General features: G+C 42.6%; 1 protein-coding gene across 1 annotated transcript; it reads right to left on the minus strand.

The window, feature by feature from the left end:
- Positions 1–270: 270 nt before the first annotated feature.
- On the minus strand, positions 271–26,995 carry ACVRL1 (activin A receptor like type 1; the record flags this gene model as incomplete). The annotated part of the gene is made up of 7 exons (XM_015819810.2): positions 271–411; positions 7,588–7,718; positions 17,506–17,703; positions 19,702–19,977; positions 21,047–21,193; positions 24,451–24,550; positions 26,781–26,995. Coding segments are annotated over 7 exons (1,208 nt in total), but the record flags the coding sequence as incomplete, so codon positions are not given.

Below are 26,995 nucleotides of genomic sequence, written 5' to 3' on the forward strand. Positions count from 1 at the left end.
TATTAATGTACATTCTCTAAAACGTGGGCATGCCCCCCTCCTTTTGTTGCTAGAGGAACAAATTAAGGATTCCAGAAGCTGTCATCTGTTCTGTGAAACTTCCCTGCAGAGAGTCAGTTTGAACCATACAGCTCTAGTCCAAATCCTCTTGGTCAAGTTTCAAAGGAGGTTTACTGAAGTCACAGACAGAGGCCAGGACCAGCAGGAAACTTTGAAGGGGTGACCTTGAACTTCCTTTGAGCTAAGGAGTTAGAAATCCAATCTCTGGTCCTAGAAGCTAGGAGAGTATTTGCCTTTGTGGAAGGAGTTGCTGAGTTTTTTCAGTGTCTTTTTAATCCTCAGAGCTGTGAGTCTTGCTGGTGCACTCTGGAACCAGCATTCTTTCATGATCTTAGCTAGGGAAGATAAAGCCTGGAAGGTGAGGGGGGGTGAGGGAAAGAGAAGGGATAGTTAGAATCAAAATCTAGACTTAATACATTTTCCAAAATTCTACACAACTAGAATCTTGCATGTGTACGCACTGGACTCCCATCCTGAGCAAAGGCTTGACACAGTTTAACTATGGTTTACTGAATAAGTCCCCGATGTTGGGATTGTACATCATGCTGTGATCACTACTCTTTACAAGGGTGGGACTATGAGACTTTCTTATACGTTTTAAAGGATGGTCCGTCTGTTTTTAAGGCCTACTTGCTAATATGAGGTGGAAGTCAGGGATGGTATTTGTTGAACTTGGTGCCACAATCAGAGTTAGGGTCTATAAGGATAGAAGCTCTGGATCCAGGATAAATTAAGGAATTAACATTGTCATGTTGTTTCCTATTGCCTGACAGAATTTCAGTCAGAGTTAGCTTTGGAGTTGATGCTGAAGTTTTCTAGATTTATGATATCTAGGAGCGGTATAGTCATATTCTCAGTGTCTGAATTTTGGAGCAATTCAGAAGTCTATAGCATCAAGGATAGCTATAATGTCAACACACAACAAAAATCAAATGCTTAGTTTATATTCTCATTCAGATCAGGCAGATGTTTGTTTGGTAGGAATACAAGTAGTTCTCAACTTACAAGAGTTCAAATTTACAACGGCACTGAAAAAAGTAACTTATGACCCTTTTTCACACTTACGATCATTGCAGCATCCCCGTGGTCATGTGATCAAAATTCAGATGCTAGGCAACTGATTCATATTTATGACGGGTGGAGTGTCCTGGAGTCATGTGATCAGCTTTTGCGACCTTCTGACAAGCAAAGTCAGTGGGGAAGCCGGATTCACTTAACAACCGGGTTACTAACTTAAGAACTGCAGTGATTCACTTAACAACTATGGCAAGAAAGGTTATAAAGTGGGGCAAAATACACTTAACAACTGTCTTTCTTGGCAACAGAAATTTTGGGTTCCATTGTGGTTGTAAGTTGAGGATTACCTGTACCTTAGAACTTTTGATTGTCATAAGTGGCTCAGTCTTTGATTAAGGTTGCATTATATCTGCATCTCATGTCCAATAAGGGCAGGTCTACTAGGGTGATCTGCCCCCCAAAACTACTCAGTTTTAGTTGGAAGGTCTGTTGTAGCACCAGTGATTTTGTTGGTATTCTGGTTGAAATGTAGAAGAAAGAATTTTAGCACTGGAGTTCACAAAATTATTCCTAGGTGTCCTATCTGACCAGTACATATAAACTGTAGCAGCCAAAGAACGGGATAGACACATGTTAAAGAATTGGGGGGGGGGGGGAGAGACTGAAGTTTGGTAAGATATAATATAAATGATTTTATTGTCATGGTTTATCTCTGCAGCAAAACAGCAGTTGAGCCAATTGATGTGCCTTCATCAACACAGATTCAAATATGAAAATCTCTCTACTACTCTGATAGGGTCAAACTTGGTCAATTTCCATTTGTGACACATGATAATGTAGAAAAGATCTTAGTGCTATACAATTCCTTTTATTTATTTTTTCCTCAATATGGCTTGCAGCTTATTTGAGAGTCAGTTTGATCTAGTGCAGGGGTAATCAACCTTGGCGCTTTTATGACTCGTGGACTTCAACTCCCAGAATTCCTGAGCCAGCCATGCTGGCTCAGGAATTCTGGGAGTTGAAGTCCACGAGTCATAAAAGCGCCAAGGTTGCCTACCCCTGGTCTAGTGGTTAAGATACCAAGCTACAAACCAGGAGCCTGGGATTTCTAGTCCCTCCTTAGACATGAAAGTCAACTGAGTGACCTTGGGCCAATCACGCTCTCTCAGCCTGACCCACCTCACAGGTTTTTGTTGTGAGGAAAATAGGAGTATTATGTATGTTTGCCACCTTATAAAGTTAATAAAGGTGGGATATAAATAAATACACGAGCTTCTAAGCCAGTGGTGGCGAACCTATGGCACGGGTGCCAGAGGTGGCACTCAGAGCCCTCTCTGTGGGCACGCATGCCATCGCCCCAGTCCTAGGTCTTCAGCTGGGTTTTAGAAAACCTTTTAGCTTTAGGCCTCCGCTGCCGTGTACAAAAAAAAAAAAGGTTCAGTCAATCAGTCAATTTCAACTTCTCATGGAAAAAAAAAGATCTTGCAAAGTTGGAATTGATTGATTGAACTTTTTAGTTCCACCCAGTCTGCTGTACCACCGCAGCCATGCCCACCCAGTGGGCCACACCCACCCAGTGGGCCACACCCACCCGGCACCCGACAATGCATAAGTGGGTTTTGGGTTGCAGTTTGGGCACTCGGTCTCTAAAAAGTTCGCCATCACTGTTCTAAGCAGGAGTTTATTAAATATGTTTGTTTGGTGGGAAGGGTGCCTTCAAGTCAATGTTAGCTTCTGGTGACTGGACAAGTCCCTGCAGTTTTTTTTTCTTCTTCTGGGCAAGATTTTTCAAAAGTGGTTTGCCATTGCCTCCTGCCTAAAGCTGAGACAGAATGACTGGTACAAGGCCACCCAGTTGGCTTCATTCAACTATATAAGCTGCTATATCTGCAACTAGCAAGCAAATCTCCCCGAAGAAGGGGAAAAAAGCCGAGGAAATGAAAGGTTCATTTCCTTCTGAGGATTTAGAATGCATTTGAGAAGCTAATGTCTCCAGACTATAGGAGACAGAATGTAGCGATAAGCCTCCCTTTATCTGATGGAGCAGGGATTTCTGGAGATGTCTGTTGGAAACAGGAAGCTCTGTACACTTTGAAATGAAAGTCGGAGTAGAACCTACTAGGCATGGTGTTTTCCAGACTCTCCATAAGCTGCCATTCACAGATTGTGTTCTGAGGGCAGATCACCTCAGCGGGGCAGTAACAGATTCAATCCCTCATCCCTCATTATGCAGGTACCAAGACCAGTGGTTCTCAACCTTTTTAATGCCGCGACCCCAACCGGTCGTAAGTCGAGGACTAAACCGGTCGTAAGTCGAGGACTAAACCAGTCGTAAGTCGAGGACTACCCAACTGGACGTAAGTCGAGGACTTTCCCTGCCCGGGAGCGCCGCACATGCGTGGTTCCGCCCCCTGCACCGGCCGAGGCATAGCTGGCAAGCAGCAGAGACGGAGCAGGCCGACCACCAGCTGGCCCAGCCCAAGGGAGGTAAGGCACCCGCCGGAAAAGGGGGAAAAAATGGCGGACAAAAAAATGGCGGACAAAAAAAATGGCGGACAGCCTTGCTTGGCGACCCCCGTGAAATAGTCAATCGACCCCAAATGGGGTCCCGACCCACAGGTTGAGAACCACTGGGTTAAGGGAATCACTGCAATTGTTAAGTTAGTAATGCCGTTGTTAAATGAATCTGTCTTCCCCGTTGACTTTGCTTGTCAGAAGGTCGCAAAAGATGATCATATGACCCTGGGACATTGTGCAACCGTCATGAATATGAACCAGTTGTCAAGTGCCCGAATTTTGATCTCGTGACCATACGGATGGTGCAATGGTCGTTAAGTGCGAAGAACAGTCATAAGTCAGTTTTTTCAGTGCTGTTGTAACTTTGAATGGTCATTAGATAGTCACTGTATATGCTTGTGCACAGACACATCCTTTTTTCAAATAAACCCGCACATTTAAAAAAAAAGAAAAAAGAATGGGGAGAGGCAAGGAAAAATGGTAGCTGAGCTGGGAAAGAAACAAAGAGGAAGGCAGGAACAAAACAGAGAGATGAACAAGCACAGGAGACAGATGGACAGGGAAGGAAAGAAACTGTTCTACTTGGGCATTAAAAAGGGTTAAAACTTAGTAGATGAGTGCCGGCTCCCAAACGATGGGTAATCTGCAAAGGAATCCAGGTTTTTCAACAGTGAACCTGCAGCCGCCTGCACTCCCTATGTTTAGCAATCAATGGCATGCCTTTAACTGCTTGCGCCGTCATAGTTTGGATGAGATGAAGCTTCTGAGTGGTCTTCCAAGGCAGCCTTTGCAAACCATTCTTGCAATAATCTAGGCAAGATTGGTGCATTGGTGCATCTTGTGAAGGGTACTCCATCACTAGAAATATTTAATCTTTGGCAAAGGACAATGTGAGCGACTTCATCCCTATTTGTTGTAACTTTAGAGTAACATCAGCGAAAATGGTTGGGTCTATTTGCATTTGTTTTTCTTTCTTCCTGGGTGTGCAGCGAAGTTATGCTATTGCTTCATTAGGCACGCAAATAAATGTCAGCTCTAAAAGTGTCATCTCAGCATATCGCTGGTGTGATGACATTACGGAATTTCCCATGTTATAGGAAAAAGTTACATAATCAGGAGGACGTGGTACAGTTTTGGCTAACATATGCTAACATGTGACTTTAGTATTGAGGATAGGTTATTTGTGTTTCAAGGCTTCGGGTAGCTGGCAATGATGGTCTGGGAAGAGTTTCTAAATTACGGAATACTCCACTCCAATTTGTGTTCCATTGTCTCCTTTCCAGATAAAGTACAGGCTATCCTCGACTTACAACAGTTCATTTAGTGATCATTCGAGATTACAATGACATTGAAAAAGTGACTTATGACCATTTTTCACACTTTGTAGGATCTCCATGATCAAAATTCAGATGCCTGGCAACTGACTCATATTTATGTCGGTTGCAGGGTCATGTGATCACTTTTTGCGACCTTCTGACAAGCAAAGTCAATGGGGGGAAGCCAGATTCATTTAATAACTGTGTTACTAAATTAACTGCTGCAGTGATTCACTTAACAACTGTGGCAAAAAGGGTCATAAAATGGGGCGAAATTCACTTAACCAACTCATTTAGCAGTAGAAATTTGTTGTAATTGTAGTTGTGAGCTGAGGACTACCTGTATAAAAAAAACCCACTATCGACTCCCCTTCCCCTAGTGCAGGTGTAGGCAACCGTGGCTCTTTTATGACTCGTGGACTTCAACTCCCAGAGTTCCTGAGCCAGCCATGCTGAGGGGAAGGGAGAAGTTTCCATGCTGAGCCATGCTGGCTCAGGAATTCTGGGAGTTGAAGTCCACGAGTCATAAAAGAGCCAAGGTTGCCTACCCCTGCCCTAGTGTCTTAGCAGTCAATGGTATGCCACAGAAATGCTTGGCCCAAGGAAATCCACCTCAGTCAGGAGGTTCATCAGGTGATCTTGAGCTATTTGCTATCTGACCACCTAATTCGGTTTAAGGACAAAATGAGATATTTACCATTTAGTGGTTTCTGGAAGGAAAAGCTTTCTTTATGCAGTAAAATAGTGGACAGGACTCTTCAAGGAATGAAATGGTGCTCAAGTTCAATGATGCTGGCTCTTCATGTATCCCTGGCTTAATTAAGATAATGGCCCTGTTCAAATTCAATTGCTAATTGGGGCACACCCTTGTTTACGTGAAGGAAACCTCAGTTTGGTGGCCTGTAATGCAACAAACAACCCCTTATCATTGTTTCCATGTGTGGTTTATTATAAGGAGGGTGAATAGCTTTGTGCTGGCATTTTATCTCCTGACCACCCAAGGCCCTGGTCATCCTCCCCTCTAGCTTCTGGGATTCCAGCAACCGCTGCCCACGTTTTTTCCTGCTTGTCTTATCTTTGCATTCTTTTTTTTTTCTTTCTTTCCCTGAACCAGTGCCAAGATTCTCTCCCAGGGATCTGAAGTCATAATTTACAACACAATCTGCACTTCTCTGTCCTATAAAAGTCACGAATAGGTCCTGCAACTGATTTGCCAGCTATCAAATCTGAAAACAGAGAGCAAGTCATGGATTTTCTTCCCTGTCCCTTGGCTTCATTCATTCAGCCCTATCTCTGGCAGATGTTCTACAGTCGTAGAATATTGGTTTTTGTAACAAAAAGAAAAAAGACAGAAAATGTAGAAAAAAGATTGGATAGAGAACTGGAAAGGGCAAGACGCATATGGGCACAGTGTCTTCTGGCTAACTAGAAGAGACAAAGCTATATGATGAATCTTCACATGGAAGACTGGCAATCTGAACTGTTAGAAATATTATTTCTTTAGAAGTTCCCCTGCAGAGAGAGTTTGCCTCTCAAATCCACCTCATAATTTTTGCAGCAACCTTACAAAGCAGTCCTTCAAGCAGAGCATGAGGTCGCTTAAAGAATGGGAAACAACTGATGCTCTAATAGTCTCAATCCTCATTTCTGTCCACGGTAAGTAAAATATGGGGGAATTAGAGATATTCCTAGATGTCTCCACCATGATTTGATCTTTTTACTCGCTCTGTGTGGTTTGTATATTTAATTGTTTATAGTGGTGTTTTGGTTTTAATAATGATTTGATATTTTTATAATGATTATAATTATTTTTTATTTTGTTGATTGTTGTATGCTGTCCAAAGTCACTTTTTGTGAAATGGGTTGCCACGTAAATGTCATTAATAAATTAAATAGTTAACAGAGCCATAATGTGGTGGGGTAGCCCAGAATTCTCCTAGGCTAGGGCAGGGGTAGGCAACCTTGGCTCTTTTATGACTCGTGGACTTCAACTCCCAGAATTCCTGAGCTAGCATGGCTGGCTCAGGAATTCTGGGAGTTGAAGTCCATGAGTCATAAAAGAGCCAAGGTTGCCTACCCCTGGGCTAGGGGAATAACACCAAGGCACAGCAGCCCTTGTGTAGCGAGAGTAGGAATCCTTATAGGGAAATGCCTACCCTGCAGCTGTAGAGCAGAGTTTCTCAACCTTGCAATTTTAAAATTTGTGGACTTCCAACTCCCAGAATACCCTAGTCAGCATGTTGGCTGAAGAATTCTGGGAGCTGAAGTCTACACATTTTAAAGTTGCTTAGGCTAAGGAACACTGCTTTGGAGGAAGTGCTAAAAGCGGCCATCAGAACAGCTCTCTCAGAGAAGAAGGCGAGTGAATTAACTGATGGGGTAAATCATCTCATCTTTCCAAGACAGATACATGGCATCATTGGGATAGGGCATAGCTTCCCTCCTGCATGGAAGAGGCTTCTGTTTCCCCAAACTGTTCAATAGATCTAACTGGGAAGCCTGATTCCTATGCTGGCATGGTACAAGATGCTTTCTTTGCTTCTGCCCCTAGTCTGGAAGTTGATGGCCACGCAGCAGTCCTAGCTCAACAAGCGTCCTTTTTGAAACAACAGGAACCCCCTCCTGTTAACAACACAAACTGCTAAAAGTTATCTTTCTAACAGATTGCATCACTCACTGGGTCAGAGAACATCCGATTGGGAATGGTGGGTGTCTGCTGGTCAATGCAAACCACTTTTTTCATGTCTTCAAAGCTGGGGTCGACTGGAACCAAGTCAAAGAAAGGAGGTTTATAATCTTCAATAATCCCTGCAGGATAAAAAGATGGAGGGAACAGGAAGGAGAAGCTTTGAGACTGTAAGCATGCAGAAATTATTCAATGTGCACATCATCTTCTTGTATCATCTGTTATGTCCAACCTTGGTCCTGGTGTTCGAACATAGTCAAATAAGGCCAAAGAAAAGCTACACAGATTCAGGGCTGGGCTGATAAGGGATCGGGCTCATACAAATAGAAAAAAAAATGAATTTTGAGTGGTTCCATTTCAATTCTATGAGTACGCAGGTATATATATGGAAAGAAGCTAAATCTGACCATTATCTCAGACAAGGGGAATCATCAGGAACATGTAATTGGAATTTGTTCAGATCCTATGCCAGCAGTCATGTTCTCCAAAGCCATATAAGCTAATGGCTTTTATTTCCCCCCGAAATCAAAAACAACTGAACTGAGTTTGAGGACGTCGTTGTATAAAAGACCCATCTTGATGTGCATTTCTGTCATTTGGCAACCCAACCAATTCCAAGAGTTTGTTAAAGAAAAGACTTTAAAACATTTCCTCTGGAAAATCTCAATGAAAAGATTCTACCCTGACAATCCCAGGCATAAGTGCACCTCCTTAGTGGACACATAACATATTAGGGCAAAGTGCTCTAGATCAGGGGTCCCCAACCCCCAATCTGTGGACCAGCACCAGAAACTGGGCCGCTTAAACAAACGAAGCCGCATCCATGGGATGCAGGCAGTACGCAAACCCACGGCCCCTCCAGTCTGCAGAAAAGCCTATCTCCAAGGAACCGGTCCCTGGTGCCCAAAAGATTGGGGGCTGCTGCTCTAGATGGTTTATTCCAGTGCCCCCTTATTCTGCAAGAATTCATAGAATGTGAATTAGACAGACATTTGGTTTGACTCTTATTAAGTACAGTAGTAAGTATTTGTAGTCAGTAGCCAGATTTTCTGTTCTGATTTACTAAGAGTTTAGCCAAGAGCATTGAAATGTTTTGTAGACTTTGTAAAGGAGACAGTAGGAAGCAGGTGCAAATCAGGAATTGCCCCCAAAACCCATTTGCAAATTGATTCTTAAAGTCTGAGACGTAAGGGAAAAAAAATTGTAGAGCACATGCTTGAGAGAAAGTATTTTCTCTTATTACTTGAAGCAGATGCACGATATCATCAAATGTGTAAAGTTTAAGAAAGAACAAAGAATACGAAAGATAGCTTAGAGTCTTACAAGTAATATGGTTTGTGTTATAGGACAATCCAAGCCACAGTGAGCTCAATTTCCTATCATCTCAGTGCTGTCAGCATTTGGCAAATTGTCACTAAGCATCCCTTCCAAAATGATAAAGAAATTTACAAAATTATCAAGTATTACATTTCAGACATTTTTTCCCCCTGGCATAATGTACTTGTACGAAATTACAAAAACAGCATGAGAGAAGAGCTCTGAGAAAGCTGAGCGGAAAAATACAGGAAAGAAATCTTTTAAACAGCCTCCATTGAGAAATAGCAAGTGGTGAGACTGCTTTGTTAGTGACAACGCACATGCCCATGCACGCCTCATGAGCAAATGCTCACATGTCTCCCGTTAAAAGCAATAAAGCAGTTTCCACTAATTTAGCAAGGTAGGTAAATTGCAGGAAGATGGTGGGGGGGGGAAGGGGTAATGTTGAAGGAAGGCTTGACAGAGGCTGTTGTTTTCTTATAGGAAGAATGGCAAAATGAGGCTAAATTGGTCTAAATCAGTGTTTTTCAGATTTGGCAAATGAATTAGTGTATGTAATGGTCTGGCTCTTTCAGAATGGAAAATAAAAAAACAACAATTCTTCATGTGAATCCTGTTTCTTATCCATAGAATACAGGTAGTCCTTGACTTACGACCACAATTGAGCCCAAAATTTCTGTTGCTAAGTGAGACATTTGTTAAGTGAATTTTGCCCCCTTTTTTGCCACAAATGTTAAGTGAATCACTGCAGTTGTTAAGTCAGTAACGTGGTTGTTAAATGAATCTGGCTTTCCCACTGACTTTGCTTGTCAGAAGGTCGCAAATATGATCACAAGAGCCCAGGACACTGCAACCGTCATAAGTATGAATCGGTTGCAAAGCATCCAAATTTTGATCACATGATCATAGGGAGGCAACAAGTGTGAAAAAAGGTCATAAGCAGTGGTGGGGTTCAAATATGTGAACAACCGGTTCTCTGTGTGGATGTTGCTTCCGGAAGTCCATTCTGGGCCTGGGCAACAAAAAATTAGCTTCCGGTTCTGCCAAAGTGGTGCGAACTGGCTGAATCCCACCACTTTTTTCAGTGCTGTTGTAACTTTGAACGGTCATTAAATGAACTATTATGAGTCAAAATGTATCTGTATACATTTTGGGATCTACTTGCCAGTCAAGGGTCTTACAGACCTCATGCTAGAATCAGTATTTCTTACTGTGAAAGCTACTTTAAATTTGGTACACATAAACATTGCGGTTACTAATGACTCAGGTATCTTGTTCTTGTTTCTATGCAAACAAACACAGACAGACAAGTACTGCTGCAATCTCTCACACTGACAATTTGCAATTGTATTCATTTCTAAATTACATTTATACTCATACGCAAGAAAGTGTTCATGATATTAAACCAAGGTAGTTCAATTTTTGACTTAGGATCAAAGTTATATAGTTTCTGCTGTTGCCACGCATTTTAGCAAATGGTTTAGTAAGAATCCAGAAAGAATATCTTTATAAATTATGGGGCATCTGTTGAACTAAAGTATAGTATAACCCCTTAAAGATATTAGAGACCAATGGTTACAAAATCCTGACATCTTTAGTGCTAGAAGGAATTACCAATGCATTAACTGGGAAAAAAATCATCAGTTTTTGTTAACTTCCCATCAAAATATTGCATAGAGACTTGGTGGCACAGTGGTTAGAATGCAGCACTGCAGGCTAACTCACTGCTCACTCCAGGAGTTCAATTCCGACTGTCTCAAGGTTCCATCCTTCCAAGGTCAGTAAAATGAGGAGCCAGATTGTTAGGGGCCATAGGCTGACTCTGTAAACTGCTTAGAGAGGGCTGTAAAGCACTGTGAAGCGGTATGTAAATCTAAGTGCCTTGCTATTGCTGTACACTGTCCTCTTTAGCATATCTTTCAAATCCTAGGATGTAAACAGATAACAATAAAAATAAATCCAAGGTTGAAACAACTACAAGTGGATAAAAAAAGCTACACTCAAAAGACCTTGCCTATAAAAGAGATTTTTGGCTGCTTCCTGCAAGACAAAAAGTGTGGGAACCAAGTGTGAATCTTGAGGGAAGGTGACATAAAAAGGCCCTCTCTCCAAAGTGCTGAGACATAGCTCAGCGAGTGCGTGCACCTTTTAAGGGGCTTCCTCTGGCTAACCTAATTAGTGTTGCACTCATCAGGGACTCACGTCTGCAGTTTTACAATTAGAGTGTGAAACGTGTACAGTAGAAGAAAACCCTAGATCAGGGGTAGGCAACCGTGGCTCTTTTATGACTCATGGACTTCAACTCCCAGAATTCCTGAGCCAGCCATGCTGAGGGGAAAGGGAGAGGTTTCCAAGCTGAGCCATGCTGGCTCAGGAATTCTGGGAGTTGAAGTCCACGAGTCATAAAAGAGCCAAGGTTGCCTACCCCTGCCCTAGATGATAACTGAAACAAGGCCTGCAGCAGAAAGAATATTTCTCTCCACAATTGATATGTTCTTCAGTTCTTCAGAAAAGCCCCGAGCCTCGGAATGCCAAACACAATCTACTAATCACTGAAACGTGAAGATCCATGAACCAGCCCCAGGTCCATGCTGACCTAGTGAAAAGTACTACACGCAGACTGTAAAACACACGCAAACATGGTGTGGATGGATTCAGTATTTAACTTACTTTGTGTACTCTTAATAGATTTTTGAGGCATAATACAATAATTGAACACCGCGCTGAAGTTGGATGTGAACTTTCATATCAATGGACTTTTAAATGTCTGGTGTTACAGCTGGAATGGTTGTTGAACTCAGCATTACCGGCCATATGACTTGAAAAGCTGTACTAGGTACATTGGACTCTTTCCTTACAATGCTCAGAATGGTTCCTACCAGTTCTCAGCACTAATGCGTTTGGTGCCACCTGCTGGCCAAAGAGCTCTATTTATTAGGTCCTGACCTAGGACCTCCATCAGTTACCTATAGCTTTGTTAAATCTTTCTATATTAAACAGCTCGATGTAACTTGACCCTAATCCATCTGACAACATGATTTTGAATGACGGGGTCCTGGCTTCCAGTAAAGAACATCTCAGTACTTTGCTCTATCTAGAAGACAGACATGGTACCATTTTTCCTCAAGGTGGTCTAGCCATGCCAAGCAATACCAACACATTTTCATATGCAGCTAATACAGGATCTTCCAAAGACAGAGAGGGGCCATGTACCTTAGGGCACGTAAAAGGCATCCAGTTAAAGGTTCTTTATTGTGAATGTAATTGGCTTATTAACTGGTACTGTTTATGCTGAAAGGGAGACAGTTAATACATGCCTCAATTGGATTTTATTTTGGCTGTTTTTAATGTAATCGCTATTTTCTTTGAAGCCTCTTGTTCTATAGGCAAGGATCAGACATTATTTTCTTCGAAGCCTCTTGTTTCTGTAGTCAAGGATCAGACAAGTAATGAGATTTAGAACAAAGAAATTAACAAGCTCACAAATTTCAATAGTATAATCTCTAGTTATGGGGGAAAAATACCAAATTGGAACAGAGCAGGCATCAACATGGCTAGCTTTAGGCACTGAGCTGAGCCGTTGTTTGCTTAATCAGCTTCCTGCATAAGACATCATTGGTCTGAGTTCACATTAAGCTATAAATTGTAAAGTACAATGGCTGGGTTTAGGGAGCATCCTAGGCTAAGCCAAAAAGAAGCCAAACAGCAAGAGACCATTCAGAAGCAAGGGTTAGTATTGTGGTAACCTAGAGTTACACATTGAGAGCACCTTCCAATAAGCCTGGACAAAGTGGGCTATTGGTATTTCTCTGTTAAAACATCTGCTCATTTTTTCCTTCTGCCTTGAGTAAGTAAAGTTATTTAGTCCTTAGAGTGCCTCTCTTGAAAAAAGGAAAGGGACATCTCTTTTGCAGAAAAGGAGACCTACTCTATGCATCTAATGCAGCTCATGAAAATCTATGCCATTTAATAACTTGAAAAGGCTCCTACCAAGCTCTGTTCTTTTTTTCTTTCTTTCTTTCTTTCTTTCTTTCTTTCTTTCTTTCTTTCTTTCTTTCTTTCTTTCTTTCTTTCTTTCTTTCTTTCTTTCTTTCTTTCTTTCTTTCTTTCTTTCCCTTCCTTTCTTCCCTCCCTCCCTCCCTCCCTCCCTTTCCTCTTTTGCAAAGAGAAAATCCCACACTCAGTTTCCTGCATCACCAAGCATGGGTGGGAAAAACCAGAGGGGGTGCAAGTTTTAGTTGTCAGCTGCCCAGTCATTTGGGAGATGGGCGATTTGTAAATTAAAACAAACACCAAGCAAACAAACTGATTCTCCTTAGGAGCAAATATGGTCCCAGAAAAACTTAGTGGCAGCCTCCAAAGCTCATAAAGTATGTTGCAGTAAAACATTAATTGTAATATGAGAGGAAAGAAATATTGCTCAAGACATGGTGAGTAAATACCATGTTATTCATAGAATTTTAATTTGATTTGATTTCCTTCGTTTGCTCTTGGATCCGTTGTATCTTTCTCTGAATCTGTCTACTTTTTGGAGCATGGCCCTTATCCTCCCTCCCCTTCAGTCAAGAACTTTAGCCTTTGATCTGAAAATGAGTGCATAGTTTGATCTGGTGATTAAAGCACTAGGCTAAAAACCAGAAGGTGGTGACCTCTAGTCCCTCCTTAGGCATAAAAACTGGCTGGGTGACTAGTCATTCTAGTCTCAGCCCAACTCACCTCACAGGTTGTTTTGGGGGGGGGGAATAGGAGGAGGAAGGAATATCAGGTATGTTTGCAGCCTTGAATTATTTATAAAAGATAATAAAAGTGGGATAAAAGTCATTCATTCATTCATTCATTCAATCAAATCAATCCAATCTCAAACATGAACCAGCAGTCAGTATCAGTAAATAGCATCTTCCTAATTTCTGAGCATTCCTTGTAGGAGGTACCTTGCTACCATATTTGCCCCAAAATAAGACCAGGTCTTATATTAATTTTTGCTCCGAAAGACTCATTAGGTCTTATTTTCTGACTAGGTCTTATTTTCGGGGAAATACGGGACTAAATGCGTCCATCTGGCTGACAGTCATAACTGGAACTTATTTTGGGGGGAGGGCTTATATTATGAGCATCTTGAAAAAATCATGCTAGGGCTTATTTTCAGGGAAACAGGGTGTGTTATAGCCTCTGCCCCCCCCCCCAGGAGAACTGCCTCCCCGCCCCGGAATATTTAGGAAGTTTTAAAGACATGGCTGTTTCAACATGCATTTGGGAACCGAGGAAAGAATGGGGAGCTTGTATGTGAACTTGAGATGAATCTAGGTATTCTTTTTTATGTTATAAGGCATCATGCTTTCTTATATTATTACAAGTTGTAAAGTGCCCCTTCTGGAGACATTGTAATTTTGAACAGTTGTTAAATAACTGTTTTTAAAGCAAGGACTACCTACTGTATAGTTTCAATCAATCAGAATAGAGCTGGAAGGGACCTTTGATGTCTTCTAGTTCAAACCTATGATCAAGGAGTTCATATACTCTTTCTGACAAGTGACTGTCCAGTCTCTTCTTAAAAACCTACAGTGATAGAGCACCTACAACTCCAGGAGGCAAGCAGTTCCACTGGTTAATTGTCCTCACTGTTAGGAAGTTTCTCCTTAGTTCTAACTCTAGCATTCTAACCCTAGTGCTGGACTGGCTCTTGATTCACATGTATATCCGTACTTAAGCTGCTCTTCAAATCAAGAGGGTAAGCTTTTAGCTCAGAATTGCTTATTCCTGCCCATAGTTTCAGCAAGGGGCCCCCATTTAGAGGGTTGAACTAGGGCAGTGGTGGCGAACCTATGGCACGGGTGCCAGAGGCGGCACTCAGAGCCCTCTCTGTGAGCACGTGCACCATCGCCCCAGTCCTAGGCCTTCAGCTGGGTTTTATAAAACCTTTTCGCTTTAGCCTCCACCGCCATGTAAAAAAAAAAAAGTTCAATCAATAGTCAATTTCAACTTCTCGCGGGAAAAAAAAAGATCTTGCAAAGTTGGAATTGATTGATTGAACTTTTTAGTCCCACCCTGTCTGCCGTTACCACCGCAGCCACGCCCACCCAATGGGCCACACTCACCCGGCACCCGACGATGCATAAGTGGGTTTTGGGTTGCAGTTTGGGCACTCTGCCTCTAAAAGGTTCGCCATCACTGAACTAGGGCCTTTTGCAACAACATAGAAGCTTTACTATTGAGCAACATAATTCTTCAAATCCCTATTCCATGGATCCAAGTCTACCAACTGAATACTTTTGATCCTTGGAAAATGTACAGGTTTATAGATAACACTGTCTTCCTTTTTCACTCTAGGGCAGTTTCTGCACAAGCGCTAATTGCCAGGGGCCAGTAACTGGAAATCCAAAAATGCAGTGAGATTATTGTTTGCACAATATTGGAAGATTTGGCACTACCCAGGATAGAAGAATGGTTGGTAAAGATGATAGACTCTGCTGGGATGGCTAAATTGACTTCTTTGAGCAGAGGAAACAAAAAAACATGTTTACTGCTGACTGGAAACGCTTTGTGGAGTTTTTGCACAAAACTAAAAAAAAATGAATTTATGATTTATGATTTTGAATCATGTGTTGTAACAGAGTAAGAGATAAATTTTTAGCTGTTCTTATAACTGCAGTAAAGATGATCAGGAGGATACTGCTTTGTACCTTTTTCGCTCTTTTCTATTTTTCTTTCTCTCTCTCTCTTGGTCTTCTAGCTTTTTCTTTAAGTTCTTTTTTTTCTTTTCTTTCTCAACTTTATATCAGTTTTGTATCGCTTTGATCTTTAACACAACCATATAAAACACCCACCGAAAATACATTGGATCTTTGCTTGGTTTTCAGAGATCCCCACTGCAAGCTTGTATAGCCTGGTCTGCAGCAGGTGAGAACACTTCAGAGGTGGGATCCTTTTCCAGCCTCTTCCCTGATGGAATGTTAAAAGTACAAAAGGGGGGGATCAACTGTGAAACTGTCATGGGAAGCCTCTGCATGTTTTGCCAATGTAAGAGCAGAGGCAGCTTCACTGCAGCGTTGGTCAGAGGATAGCCGAAGTTCCCTGAAGGTGGCTAGTTGCCAAACTAAGCTGTGATGCTGCTTGTTTCCTAATCAGAGTTGAACAAACAAAGTGCTGATTGAGTCTAATGGTCCCTTTAATCTGCAAGCTGGGCGCTGACACTAGATTACAGTGTTTATAATTTACAGCTAATCATTCGTGTGGAAAAAGAAAAATGAAAACACTTCCAACTAGGCCAGTCAAAAACATCCCCATTAACAGGCCTGATTAGCGATTGTTTCTACACAGGGAGCCAAATGCAAGGGGGAGAGTGGCAGGCAGGGCCGGCTCCTTCCATTCTCTAACAGCAGCTGAGATTCCAGATCCTCAATAAAGCAGGAACTCAGCTGCAGTGCCAGAAGTTGGAGGTTTTTCCTTCAAATTAAAGAGGTGGACAACCTAAGACTCTAGTTCCAGGCAATCTCTCTCCCTGTTGGCTGGGGCTGATGGAGGAACGGAGATGGCCCGCTGCCATTTTGAAAGAACCAATGGCCCTCTGTGAACTCTGCCAGTTTTAATCTATTCAGCAAATTACAGTTGAGCAAATTATGCTCAACACAATGTATGAACTGTCCTAAAACTGTTTCTAGGCCACACAATTAGGATCTGTTTACAGGATCTCTGAGCAGGTAAGAGTTGGTACAGAGCTATGAAAAGCTGGTTGTTATTCCACTCATATATGTTCAAGTTCTAGCTTTGGCCACAGCACTGCAAAGACAACTTTACAAATGTTTGTAAGACTGTGTTGAAAGCTGAATCCAGCATGAAGTAACATACAGAGACGACCATCTGGTGAGATTTCAACCACTGCTGATCAGATGGCCTGCTGATACAGAAAATTGAGTAAACAGTTTCCTCCATTTATGGCAACACATTGGCATGAAGGAGAGGAATAACTGAAATTCTAAATAGTTAAACACAATCTCTGTATTAAGAGGGAATAGACCTCTGAACACAAGATAGACCTTTGAATCCTAGTTGATGAGGAGCAGCAATGCCAGAGCGTTACTGACTCTGGGTCTGTAATACAGACCGCTAAAATGGCTGGACTCAATGGACATTTGGCCTGATCCAAGAAGGTAGCTAGCATATGGCTTCCTGACAAAATGGCTGACCTGGTAGGTGTGGCCAGTCACAAAACACTCCCTGCAAGCAAGAGAAATTGCTCTGAGAGCTCTTTGACCTCCAAATATTCTTTCCATTTTACCCTTTTATGAGCAGGTGGGCACACTGCCAGAAGCCACTAAATGTTGCAGATGAAGATGCTATTTCAGATATTTAAAATAGTCCCGTGACTAATAGAAAAAACATCTGATTGTGTCTGGATCAGAGAAGATTGATTTCTGCTAAGCATCCATCCATTTTTGTAGAGCTCTCCTTTTGAACTTAGAATCTTATCTGACTTGCAACTTACCATGGTATAAACATCCTGTGGCAAGAATAAATGGATTGCACTTTGCCTGAACCATGAGGCAAGGCCCTAGAATACCACATCTTAACTTATTTCCATTTGGCTTTCCTTACCATTCACAATGGTTCTTCGGGCTATCTCCCACAGGACCAGACCATAAGCCCAGATGTCTGTCCGCTTGAAGGATTCAAAACAATCCATACGAATCTGTTCATCCAAAACTTCAGGTGCCATGTAGCGTTTGGTGCCCACTCGTGGGTTGTTCCCAATATCCAAGTAATCACTGCTCTGGGAATGCATAACTGCCAATCCTGAAAAAGAGTAGCAATTCCATCATTATAAGCAGGCAATCCTGCACCAGGATGCTAAACATCCAAAAGGTCAGATTTGACTGGGAAAAAAGGCATTACCCTGAGTTTAGGAGAATAACATAACTTTTGTGGCTTGTATAGCATTACAGAGAGAGCACGAGAATGCACTTCAGTTTAGTGGGATGAAGGTATATATATGTGCCTTTGTCTACGGCATACAAGTTCACATGCACCACAGCTCTGCCTATTCTTTTCCTTTATTTGTACTTGGATTTCTATGAAGTAAGAATCTTGCTTCATTTTTGGAGCTGAGAAGTACCTTTGGGGATGGTTTCACATGCATGCACATCTCTTGTGCAAATGGAGCTTCCTGTGCTCGTCCGCCACTTGTGTGGCCTGGTTGCCATCAGGCCATGGACTGATAGCGGTCCATGGACTGGGGGTTGGGGACCCTTGATCTAAATGGTTCTTCACCTCTCCCTGGACTCTGTGCACTTCTCTGACAGAGGAACACCGCACAATTTGGGAAACCATGGTCTAAACAGAAAGTTTAATTTGCATCCCTGGGATCTGGTAAAAGCTGACATCTGAAGCCAGAAAACCCGGTCTTTCTAGTGTGTGAATGGCTGATGATCATGGGTTATTTGTCCTTTCCTCTAAAACATATGAGTTGATTTGTTTATATGAGTTATCTGAATTTATTGCACTGTAAACAGATTTGGGAACAGATCTATTTGTTTACTCATACAAAAGAATAGTCACCACTGATGCAATCAGGAAATTATGTGCCTTTTTCAAAAAGAACTGTGGAGGTCAGATATGATCTTGTGAAAAGGAGTGGTTATTTCAGAAATTATTCCATTCCATTCCATTCCAACAGGCAGCCCTGCAGCTCCAGCTGATTCTCTCACCCCAAGGACTGTCTGCTGCTCCTGGTGATAGCAGAGGCTACCGGAAATGCTGATCAGTTGGAGCTGCGTGCACCAATCCTGAGCCCTCAGCAGAGCCCCGGCAACACCACAGTTCCAGCTGACTCTCCTCTAGGCCTCTGAGGTGCTGCCTCCACTTCAGCTCATTCCCCCCCCCCTACTACACTTGTCTAGGTCACGTACCACCTGCCAGGTGCCAAAGTACACCAGTGGTACATGTACCATGGGTTGAAAAGCCCTGCTTTACACCACACAACCAATATAGTTAATCCAGATAAGGATTGCAGTAAACAGGAAGTAGTTAAATTCTAAGCCCTCTGCTAGGATCCTAATCAGGAGTGTACCTCCCATCCCTACCTGTGTGACATTTTGTTCCTATATTTGTAGCAGAGGTGGGTCATTTAAGATACACCCAGGGTGGGAAGTATAGTGTTAGGCCAGGCTCCCCCAACCTTCCAGATATATAAATTTTAATTACGGGATTCTCAGTAGGAATTCTATGAATTGAAGCCCACACATCTGGAGGGCAACCAGACTGCAGAAGGCTTAGAACAGCGATTCTCAACCTATGGGTCGCGACCCCATTTGGGGTCGATCGACCATTTCACGGGGGTCGCCAAGCAAGGCTGTCCGCCATTTTTTTCCCCTTTTCCGGCAGGTGCCTTACCTCCCTTGGGCTGGGCCAGCTGGCGGTCGGCCTGCTCCATCTGTGCCGCTTGCCAGCTACGCCTCGGCAGGCGCAAGGGGCGGAACCACGCATGCGCGGCGCTCCCGGGCAGGGAAAGTCCTCGACTTACGACCGGTTGGGTAGTCCTCGACTTACGACCGGTTTAGTCCTCGACTTACGACCAGTTTAGTCCTCGACTTACGACCGATTTAGTTCTCGACTTACGACCGGTTGGGGGTCGTGGCATTAAAAAGGTTGAGAACCACTGGCTTAGAAGTTCTAAGGGCAAATAGAAGACCTTTCCTCAGATTACTTCCCCTAGAAAGCTTTTTTGCCCTTAAGAAAAAGTTACACATCAGCACCTCTGCTTTGCCAAAAACATTTGCTCTAAAATCCACTCACCTAAATCAGCAATGCAGCACTGCTTATTGTTCTTGACCAAGATATTCCGGCTTTTCAGATCCCGATGAGCAATGGCAGGCTTGCCCTGGGTGCCAAAGATCTCCACGTGCAGATGAAGGAGCCCACAGATGACTGAGGTGGCCAAACGCAAGCAGGTCTCCACGTCCAACACTGTGCATTGCAAGTAATCATAGAGGGAGCCATGCTCGTGATAGTGGGTGATTAGCCAGAGTTGAGTACTTGAATTCCGTGATGTCATGTCTGACGCAATGAATCCTGTGGGCAGGGAAGGAGGGTAAAGCTCAGCATACATTGCCAAAGTTCCAAAATTTCCAAAGAAGCTAACAAAGTACCTATAAATTATGTGTTGTGTGTATGTGCAAATGAGACAAAGACTTTTAATTCTCTGAGCTTCTTCAGCTCTTTAAATCCCTTATGCAAATTTAGAAAGAATACATGGGTCTTAAAATGTACTGCCTCCGTTTGCTTGCCTAGGACAGGGCTTTTCAACCAGTGGTACGGGTACCACCTGTGGTACATTGGCACCTGACAGGTGGTACGCAACCATCCTAGAAAAGTGATAGCGGGGGAGGGGAATGAGCTGAACTGGTGGCAGCACCACACAAGCCTGAGCGAGAAATGGCTGGAGCTGCAGGGCTGTCAGGGCTGAGCGGAAGCACCAGGATCAGTGCCGCTTTTCAGCTGATCAGGGCTTCTTCGGGGCTGTCACGGCTCAGTGGAAGCACCAGGATCAGCGCCAGGCTCCAGCTGGAGCTCGGCGCTGATCCTGGCGCTTCTGCTGAGCCCAGAAGAAGCGCCGATCAGCTGGAATGTTGCGGCATCTCCAGGGTCTTGTGATTTACATTCAGATGCTTGGCAACTGATTCATATTTATGACGGTCACAGTGTCCCAGGGTCATGTGAAGTGACCAAAACCTGCTGCAACCACCCAGCAGATGGGGGGAATAAAAACCAAACACCCCTCACCCCACACCCACGGCCAATCCTCAACAGAAATGCTCACAATGATGAAAACCTCGGACAGGAGGAAGAGCGCCACTGGGCGGGCAGGCTTTGGCTTGGGGGGCACTTTTTTTAGTGCCATTGTAACTTCAAACAGTCACTAAGTGAACTGTTGTAAGTCGAGGACTACCTGTACTTTATCACTTTTTTCCTTTTTTTTTTTTTTGGTCATCAAGTTTTTGACACCTTGCTAGGCGACTGGTGGTACTCGGATGTTGCCATATCCTAAAAGTGGTACAATGGGTGAAAAGGTTGAAAAGCCCTGGCCTAGGACTTCTTGGGACTGATAGAATTGCTGAATTTCTGCATTGTTTCCACTCACCTAAGATGTTGTCATGCCTTAGCAGCACCGTGTTGTAAATCTCAGTCTCACGGAACCATGACTGCTCATCACGGGAAGAGAAAATCTTGACAGCCACATTCTCCCCATGCCAAGTACCACGCCACACTTCCCCATAGCGTCCTTTGCCTATTGTGAGGGAAAGGAACATAATTTTCAAACTTTTCACTTGCCTTCACTTCTTGCCTGAGCTGATTGATATTTCATATTCCTATTAGATGAAATGTTAGCTTTTAAATGTCTAACATGCCTGACTCATTTTTTTTTTTGCCAGAGCAGCTGCAGGAATTGACAACAGTGGAAAAAAATCCCTTGATCAATTTGATCAGAAATAGTCATTGAGGAATAGTTGGCTCTCTTAGCCTATTTTTACAAAACTGCTATGGATAAATATGCAACCCATTCAGAATCTAAATATAATTACTTTTAAAGGCTTGAGAACAAAACATTTGAAGGATGATTGCTAGCAGAATACAAAGTTTCTTTGTCAAATATAAGTTTCCAAAACATTTTGCTACTGGGAATAAGAGATAAAAAAGAAAATAATAACAGATGACACACCGTTCTTTCCTTGCCTGATGTTTATCCATTAAGTTAAGAATTTTCTTCTCAGTACCTCAGAGTTAAGGCAGATCAGCCCAAGTGCAGGCTTGATCTCCATTTTAGGTTGGCTTGCAGATAACAGAAACAAGCATGTTTAATGAAATGGCTCAGAACTGAGTGATAACATTAACATGTTTGTGTGGAGCATCTGTTAATGGACCAGAGTACTTCAGGCAGTAGGAAGACTATCCAGTGTTTGAATTTGACCATGTGCAAATAATCCTTGAACATAAAAGAAGACAGACTATTTCTTTTCTACAGAATCAGCTTTGCAAGCCTGTGTTCTCATGATGTGTTCTATATTCAGCAACTGAGCTAATAAATTTCTGCTTTATAGTGGGATAATCTTGTCTGGAAGAAAAATGATGATGATGATGATGATGATGATGATGATGATGATGATAATAATAATAATAATAATAATAATAATAATAATAATAATAATAATAATAATAATAATAATAATAATAAAAGTTGGAAGGGACCTTGGAAGTCATCGAGTCCAACTCCCTGCTCAGGCAGGAACCCTACACCATTTCGGACAAATGGCTGTCCAGTCTCTTCTTAAAAACCTCCAGTGTTGGAGCATTCACCGCTTCTGGAGGCAGATTGTTCCACTGGTTAATTGTTCTAACTGTCAGGAAATTTCTCCTTAGTTCTAGGTTGCTTCTCTCCTTGATTAGTTTCCATCCATTGATTCTTGTCCTGCCCTCAGGCACCTTGGAGAATAGCTTGACTCCCTCTTCTTTGTGGCAGCCCCTGAGATATTGGAACATTGCTATCATGTCCCCCCTCGTCCTTTTCTTCGTCAAACTAGACATACCCAATTCCAGCAACCGTTCCTTATATATTTTAGCCTCCAGTCCCCTAATCATCTTTGTTGCTCTTCTCTGTATTCTGTATTTCTGTTTACAGGGGAAATTGGACTGCTCCAAGGCTGTCTGTCTTCCCCCTCATGCCGGCAACCTTCAGGGCAACCTACAACCAAGATTAGAAGCTTTGTGGAAAGCATCCGGTTATGAAATTAATATAGCGAGGTCACGCTACCTTCACGGCTCTAGGTGAGATTTGTGAGGAGGAATAATGCTTTGTAGCCAAGCAGATCCACCCCATTACAAATATATTACTATGGCTGGTTATACCGCTAGCCAGATGCTTAGACTGGATTTGGCTTTTTTATTTACCTATGAAATTCTCTCAATGCCCTGGGATAGGCAGATGCTGTTGTTTAATAATATTAAAGGTATTGCATGATGTAAGCTGTTCCAGGTAAAGCAGCCTTTTGCAATTGACTGAAGGTGATTTTGTCAATGCCAATGGTGGTATTATTTTTGATCATCGCACAGTCAGCTAGATGTTCAGTCTGGGTTTGGCATTTTTGTCTACCTATCAAGTCCTTACCAAGGACCTGGGATAGGTAGATGTGGATGTTTGATGGTGTTACAGATATCATCAGAGAATCTTATTTTGCACCTTATTTTGCTGATCTTATTTTCTAGTCTAACCTTCCATTTTTGTGGTGCACTGTTTGGTTTTTTTTTTCTTCTTTGTTGATTTTGCATCCCAGGTATTCAGTTATAACTCCAGCTGTGCTGTACATTAGTTGATTTGTTTCTTGCAGTGAGTTGGTGCTTATACTTGATATTGCAGTATTTGCATCTTTTAATGCTTGTGCTAGCTGTTTCTTTGGAACAAGCTTCAATGCAGGCATCCTTATTCTGTTGTTTTTGTGCTGTTCTAGATGCTCAGTTATTCTTTGTTTCAATGCTTTTATTTCTTTAGTTAGAGCGCTTTGTTCTTCCTCTACTGCCAACTCCCCCTGGTTTGCCTCTGCATTCTGAGTTACTTCTGGCAGGGCTTTGATTTCTTTGCCCTGGGTAAACCTTTGCAGTTCGTCCAGTTCTGTTTCTGTGAATGCTTTATTTCGTATTATAAATTGACATTGATCTGCTAGTCTCTGTTCTGTTATTTCTGATTCTGGATATTGTTCTTTTCAGAACTGGTGCATTCGTTTCAGATATTTTCTTCTTGTTGGACTTGATCTGTAATAACAGATCATTATTTCTTTGTTTTCAATCACTGTGTATTTGCGATGGGTAAACACCTTTTCTTCCAGTAGTTCTGCAGCTGCTGGCCCTGGTTGCTCAGCCAACAGTCCTGAGTCCTGTGGCCCATTTTTCACCAGATATCCAGGAACTCCAACAACTACCACAGATCTTGTTAACCCGGGCAACATCTGAGCCGGTATGGCTTTCTGAAATTTATGTCTCACCATATTTTTTATGGGAGAGACACTCTTTGTCTGACTCCTCTGATGAGACCTGTCCAGTATGGTTGAACCTCTGGCATAGCTCTCATCTTCCTTTGAGCACACAAGCCCCACAACCACGTTAAGGTAGTGCCTCACTGGGAGATTGTTGTTGTTATTTATTATTACTATTATTCAGAATTATACAACATGCACTAAAATGTGGATGGGAGGGTACTAACAATATTGAATTTTTATTTTTTGCAAATTGGGGGGTGGGATCTCTCAGAGTTCAGTTGCTTCAGAACCTGCGGTCTGAAGGCTCAAAACACTTTACAAGGATTGTGCAGTAGAAACAGTGCTGTGTGGAAGTGTTCTGAAAGTGCAAGCCAGACACAAATAGGTCTCATGAATAAAGAGATGGGTCAAATCTGTATATTTTATCAGAGAACTGGAACGTATATTCTTGTTTCCAAAAGGTTCAGCAGTTCTCTACTGGTGACAATTCTGACATTTTTTTCTCTCCTTGTCTTACCAACGCATTCAACCAAGGTGATCTGCCGAGCCACAGTTCTTTGGACTAGAAAAGGCAGCCCAGATCCACTTCCAGTAGTGCAGTCATCATTCAGCAGGACCTGAATACAAATCAAACATGTGAAGAACCTTAGAGGAATAGATGAACAGGTATATTTTGGTGAGCGTCATAAGCATGGCAAGCCAGCTTCTGGAATTTCCAACTCCTTAGTAAGATGCACTCTGCACCACATGCCCACGAAGGAAGGAGGGGTTGGCAGCATTATGTGGCAATTGCTTCCATCACAGCAATGCAATGGGAACTTTTTTCAGGGTTTTTCCCCCCTTGTAATCCCTGGCAAAATCTGGCCCATTTTGACCATGATCTTCCTTTTGCTGGCTTCTCCCCCGCCCCAATATCTGGAATTCTTTCTAACCCTTTTACCTGCAGTGACAACTGCAGTTAACTGCACAGGAGGTGTCTGTATTTTCTTCTGTGTGATGAAGTAATAGGTTGCATCTGTGTAGTTTCTGCTTTCTCTTTGTACGGCATACCTTTTTGGTATACAGGTAGTCCTCGACTTACGAGCGCAACTGAGCCCAAAATTTCTGTTGCTAAGTGAGACATTTGCTAAGTGAGCTTTGCTCCGTTTTACAACCTTGCTTGTCCCGGGTGTTAAGTGAATCACTGCAGTTGTTAAGTTAGTAACCCGGTTGTTAAGTGAATCTGACTTCCCCCCTTGATTTTGCTTGTCAGAAGGTTGCAAAAGGTGATCACGTGATCCCGGGGACCCTGCCACGGTCATAATATAAACCAGTTGCCAAGCCTCTGAGGTTTGATCACGTGATCGTGGGGCTACTGCCAAGGTCGTAACTCTGTAAAACAGTCATACTGTATCTCCCATTTTTCAGTGCCATTGTAACTTTGAACGGTCACTAAATGAACTGTTGTAAGTCAAGGATTACCTGTACATGTGCATGGGAAGTATGTGCTCTGCTGGGGGCCACATAATCAGGAGGGAGGGAGGGAGGGAAGCTTAGAATGGAGCAATCATGAATATTCCAAGCAGCTGCTCAAGGGCTTATCCTACAGAGATACATTGGGGGTGTGTGTGCGCGCAGAGGGTGTTTCTGGATTCCCCCCCCCTGCAGTGTCTACTTGGATCACCCGCATTTTCAAATCCAGCATTTCTTTTGCCAGTTTTTCCTGTCATTCCAAATTCATTTCTAATCTGTACATTTTTCAAAATATTATGCAGCTGAAGGAAAGACGGTCTTGATCTACTTTCTGTACAGGTAGTCCTCGACGTACGACCACAATTGAGCCCAACATTTCTGTTGTTAAGTGAGACGCTTGTTAAGTGAATTTTACGACCTTTCTTGCCACAGTTGTTAAGTGAATCATTGCAGCAGATAAATTAGTAACCCGATTGTTAAGTCAATCTGGCTTCCCCATTGACTTTGTTTGTCATAGGAGGTCGCAAAAGCGGATCACATGGTGCCAGGACACTACAACCGTCATAAATATGAACCAGTTGCCAAATGTCTGAATTTTGATCACATGACTTCGGGAGAATGCTACAATGGTAGTAAGTGTGAAAAACAGTCATAAATCACTTTTTTCAATGCCCTTGTAATTTTGTTTACTAAACAAACTCTTGTAAATCGAGGACTACCTGTAAATTCTTTCCAATGTTCACTTGGGTTGGAAAGAATAACAAGTCAAGATCTAACACCAGCCAGAAATTACTCTAATGCACTTTTCGTCTTTTTGGTTTATCTTGATTTAGCTTATCTGGCTTCTCATCTCAGAAAACTTCTCCTCTACAGCTCATATTGAAGTTACTTTGAAAGAAACTTTAGTGCAGAGGTCCCCAATCTTTTGGGCACCAGGGATGGGTTATGTAGAGAGAGGTTTTTCTGGGGACCGGAGAGGGCGTGGTTTTGTGTGCTGCCTGCATCCCACAAATAGGGCTTTGCTTGTTTGTGCAAACTGGCATGCCGCGGCCTGGTACCGGTCTATGGACCGGAAGTTGGGGACCCCTGCTTTAGTGGATCTCTAGGATTCTTCCAATGGGAGAAGGCAAAAGTGCTAACAATAGCAGGGAACATGTAAATTACAGCCAAATGTATTCATCCAGTGGTGGGGCAATCAACAAAGAAAACAAGGCTGAACAATTTAGAGTGGAAAATATTCAACAGCAGTAAGGCAAAACAAGCCAAACGCAACCAGTACAAGTGCAGGTCACGATATTTGAGCCTAACCTGTCACCATTAAAACAATTTTGGCTTAGAATAAGGTGAACAACTAACCCCAGTGGCATTGAATTGCCATTCCTAATGCATACTTACTTCTAAGGTGTTGTCCCCAGCCAGAGAGTTCTTCAGCATAAAATCCACATCGCCCAGTTCATTAGACCCAAATGGCATATGTCTCCGCCGGCTTTGGGCCCATTTCCAGACAAAAAGACCAACTAATATAATGAGAATCAAAATAGCAAACAATGGAACCAGGACCATCAGGAGAAGATTCTTCAAAGATGGGCCCTCTTCAGGCAGGTCTTCAT

Source organism: Protobothrops mucrosquamatus, unplaced genomic scaffold (assembly GCF_001527695.2).
Source record: "Protobothrops mucrosquamatus isolate PMUCROS unplaced genomic scaffold, P.Mucros_1.0 scaffold_151, whole genome shotgun sequence".
Taxonomy (NCBI): domain Eukaryota; kingdom Metazoa; phylum Chordata; class Lepidosauria; order Squamata; family Viperidae; genus Protobothrops; species Protobothrops mucrosquamatus.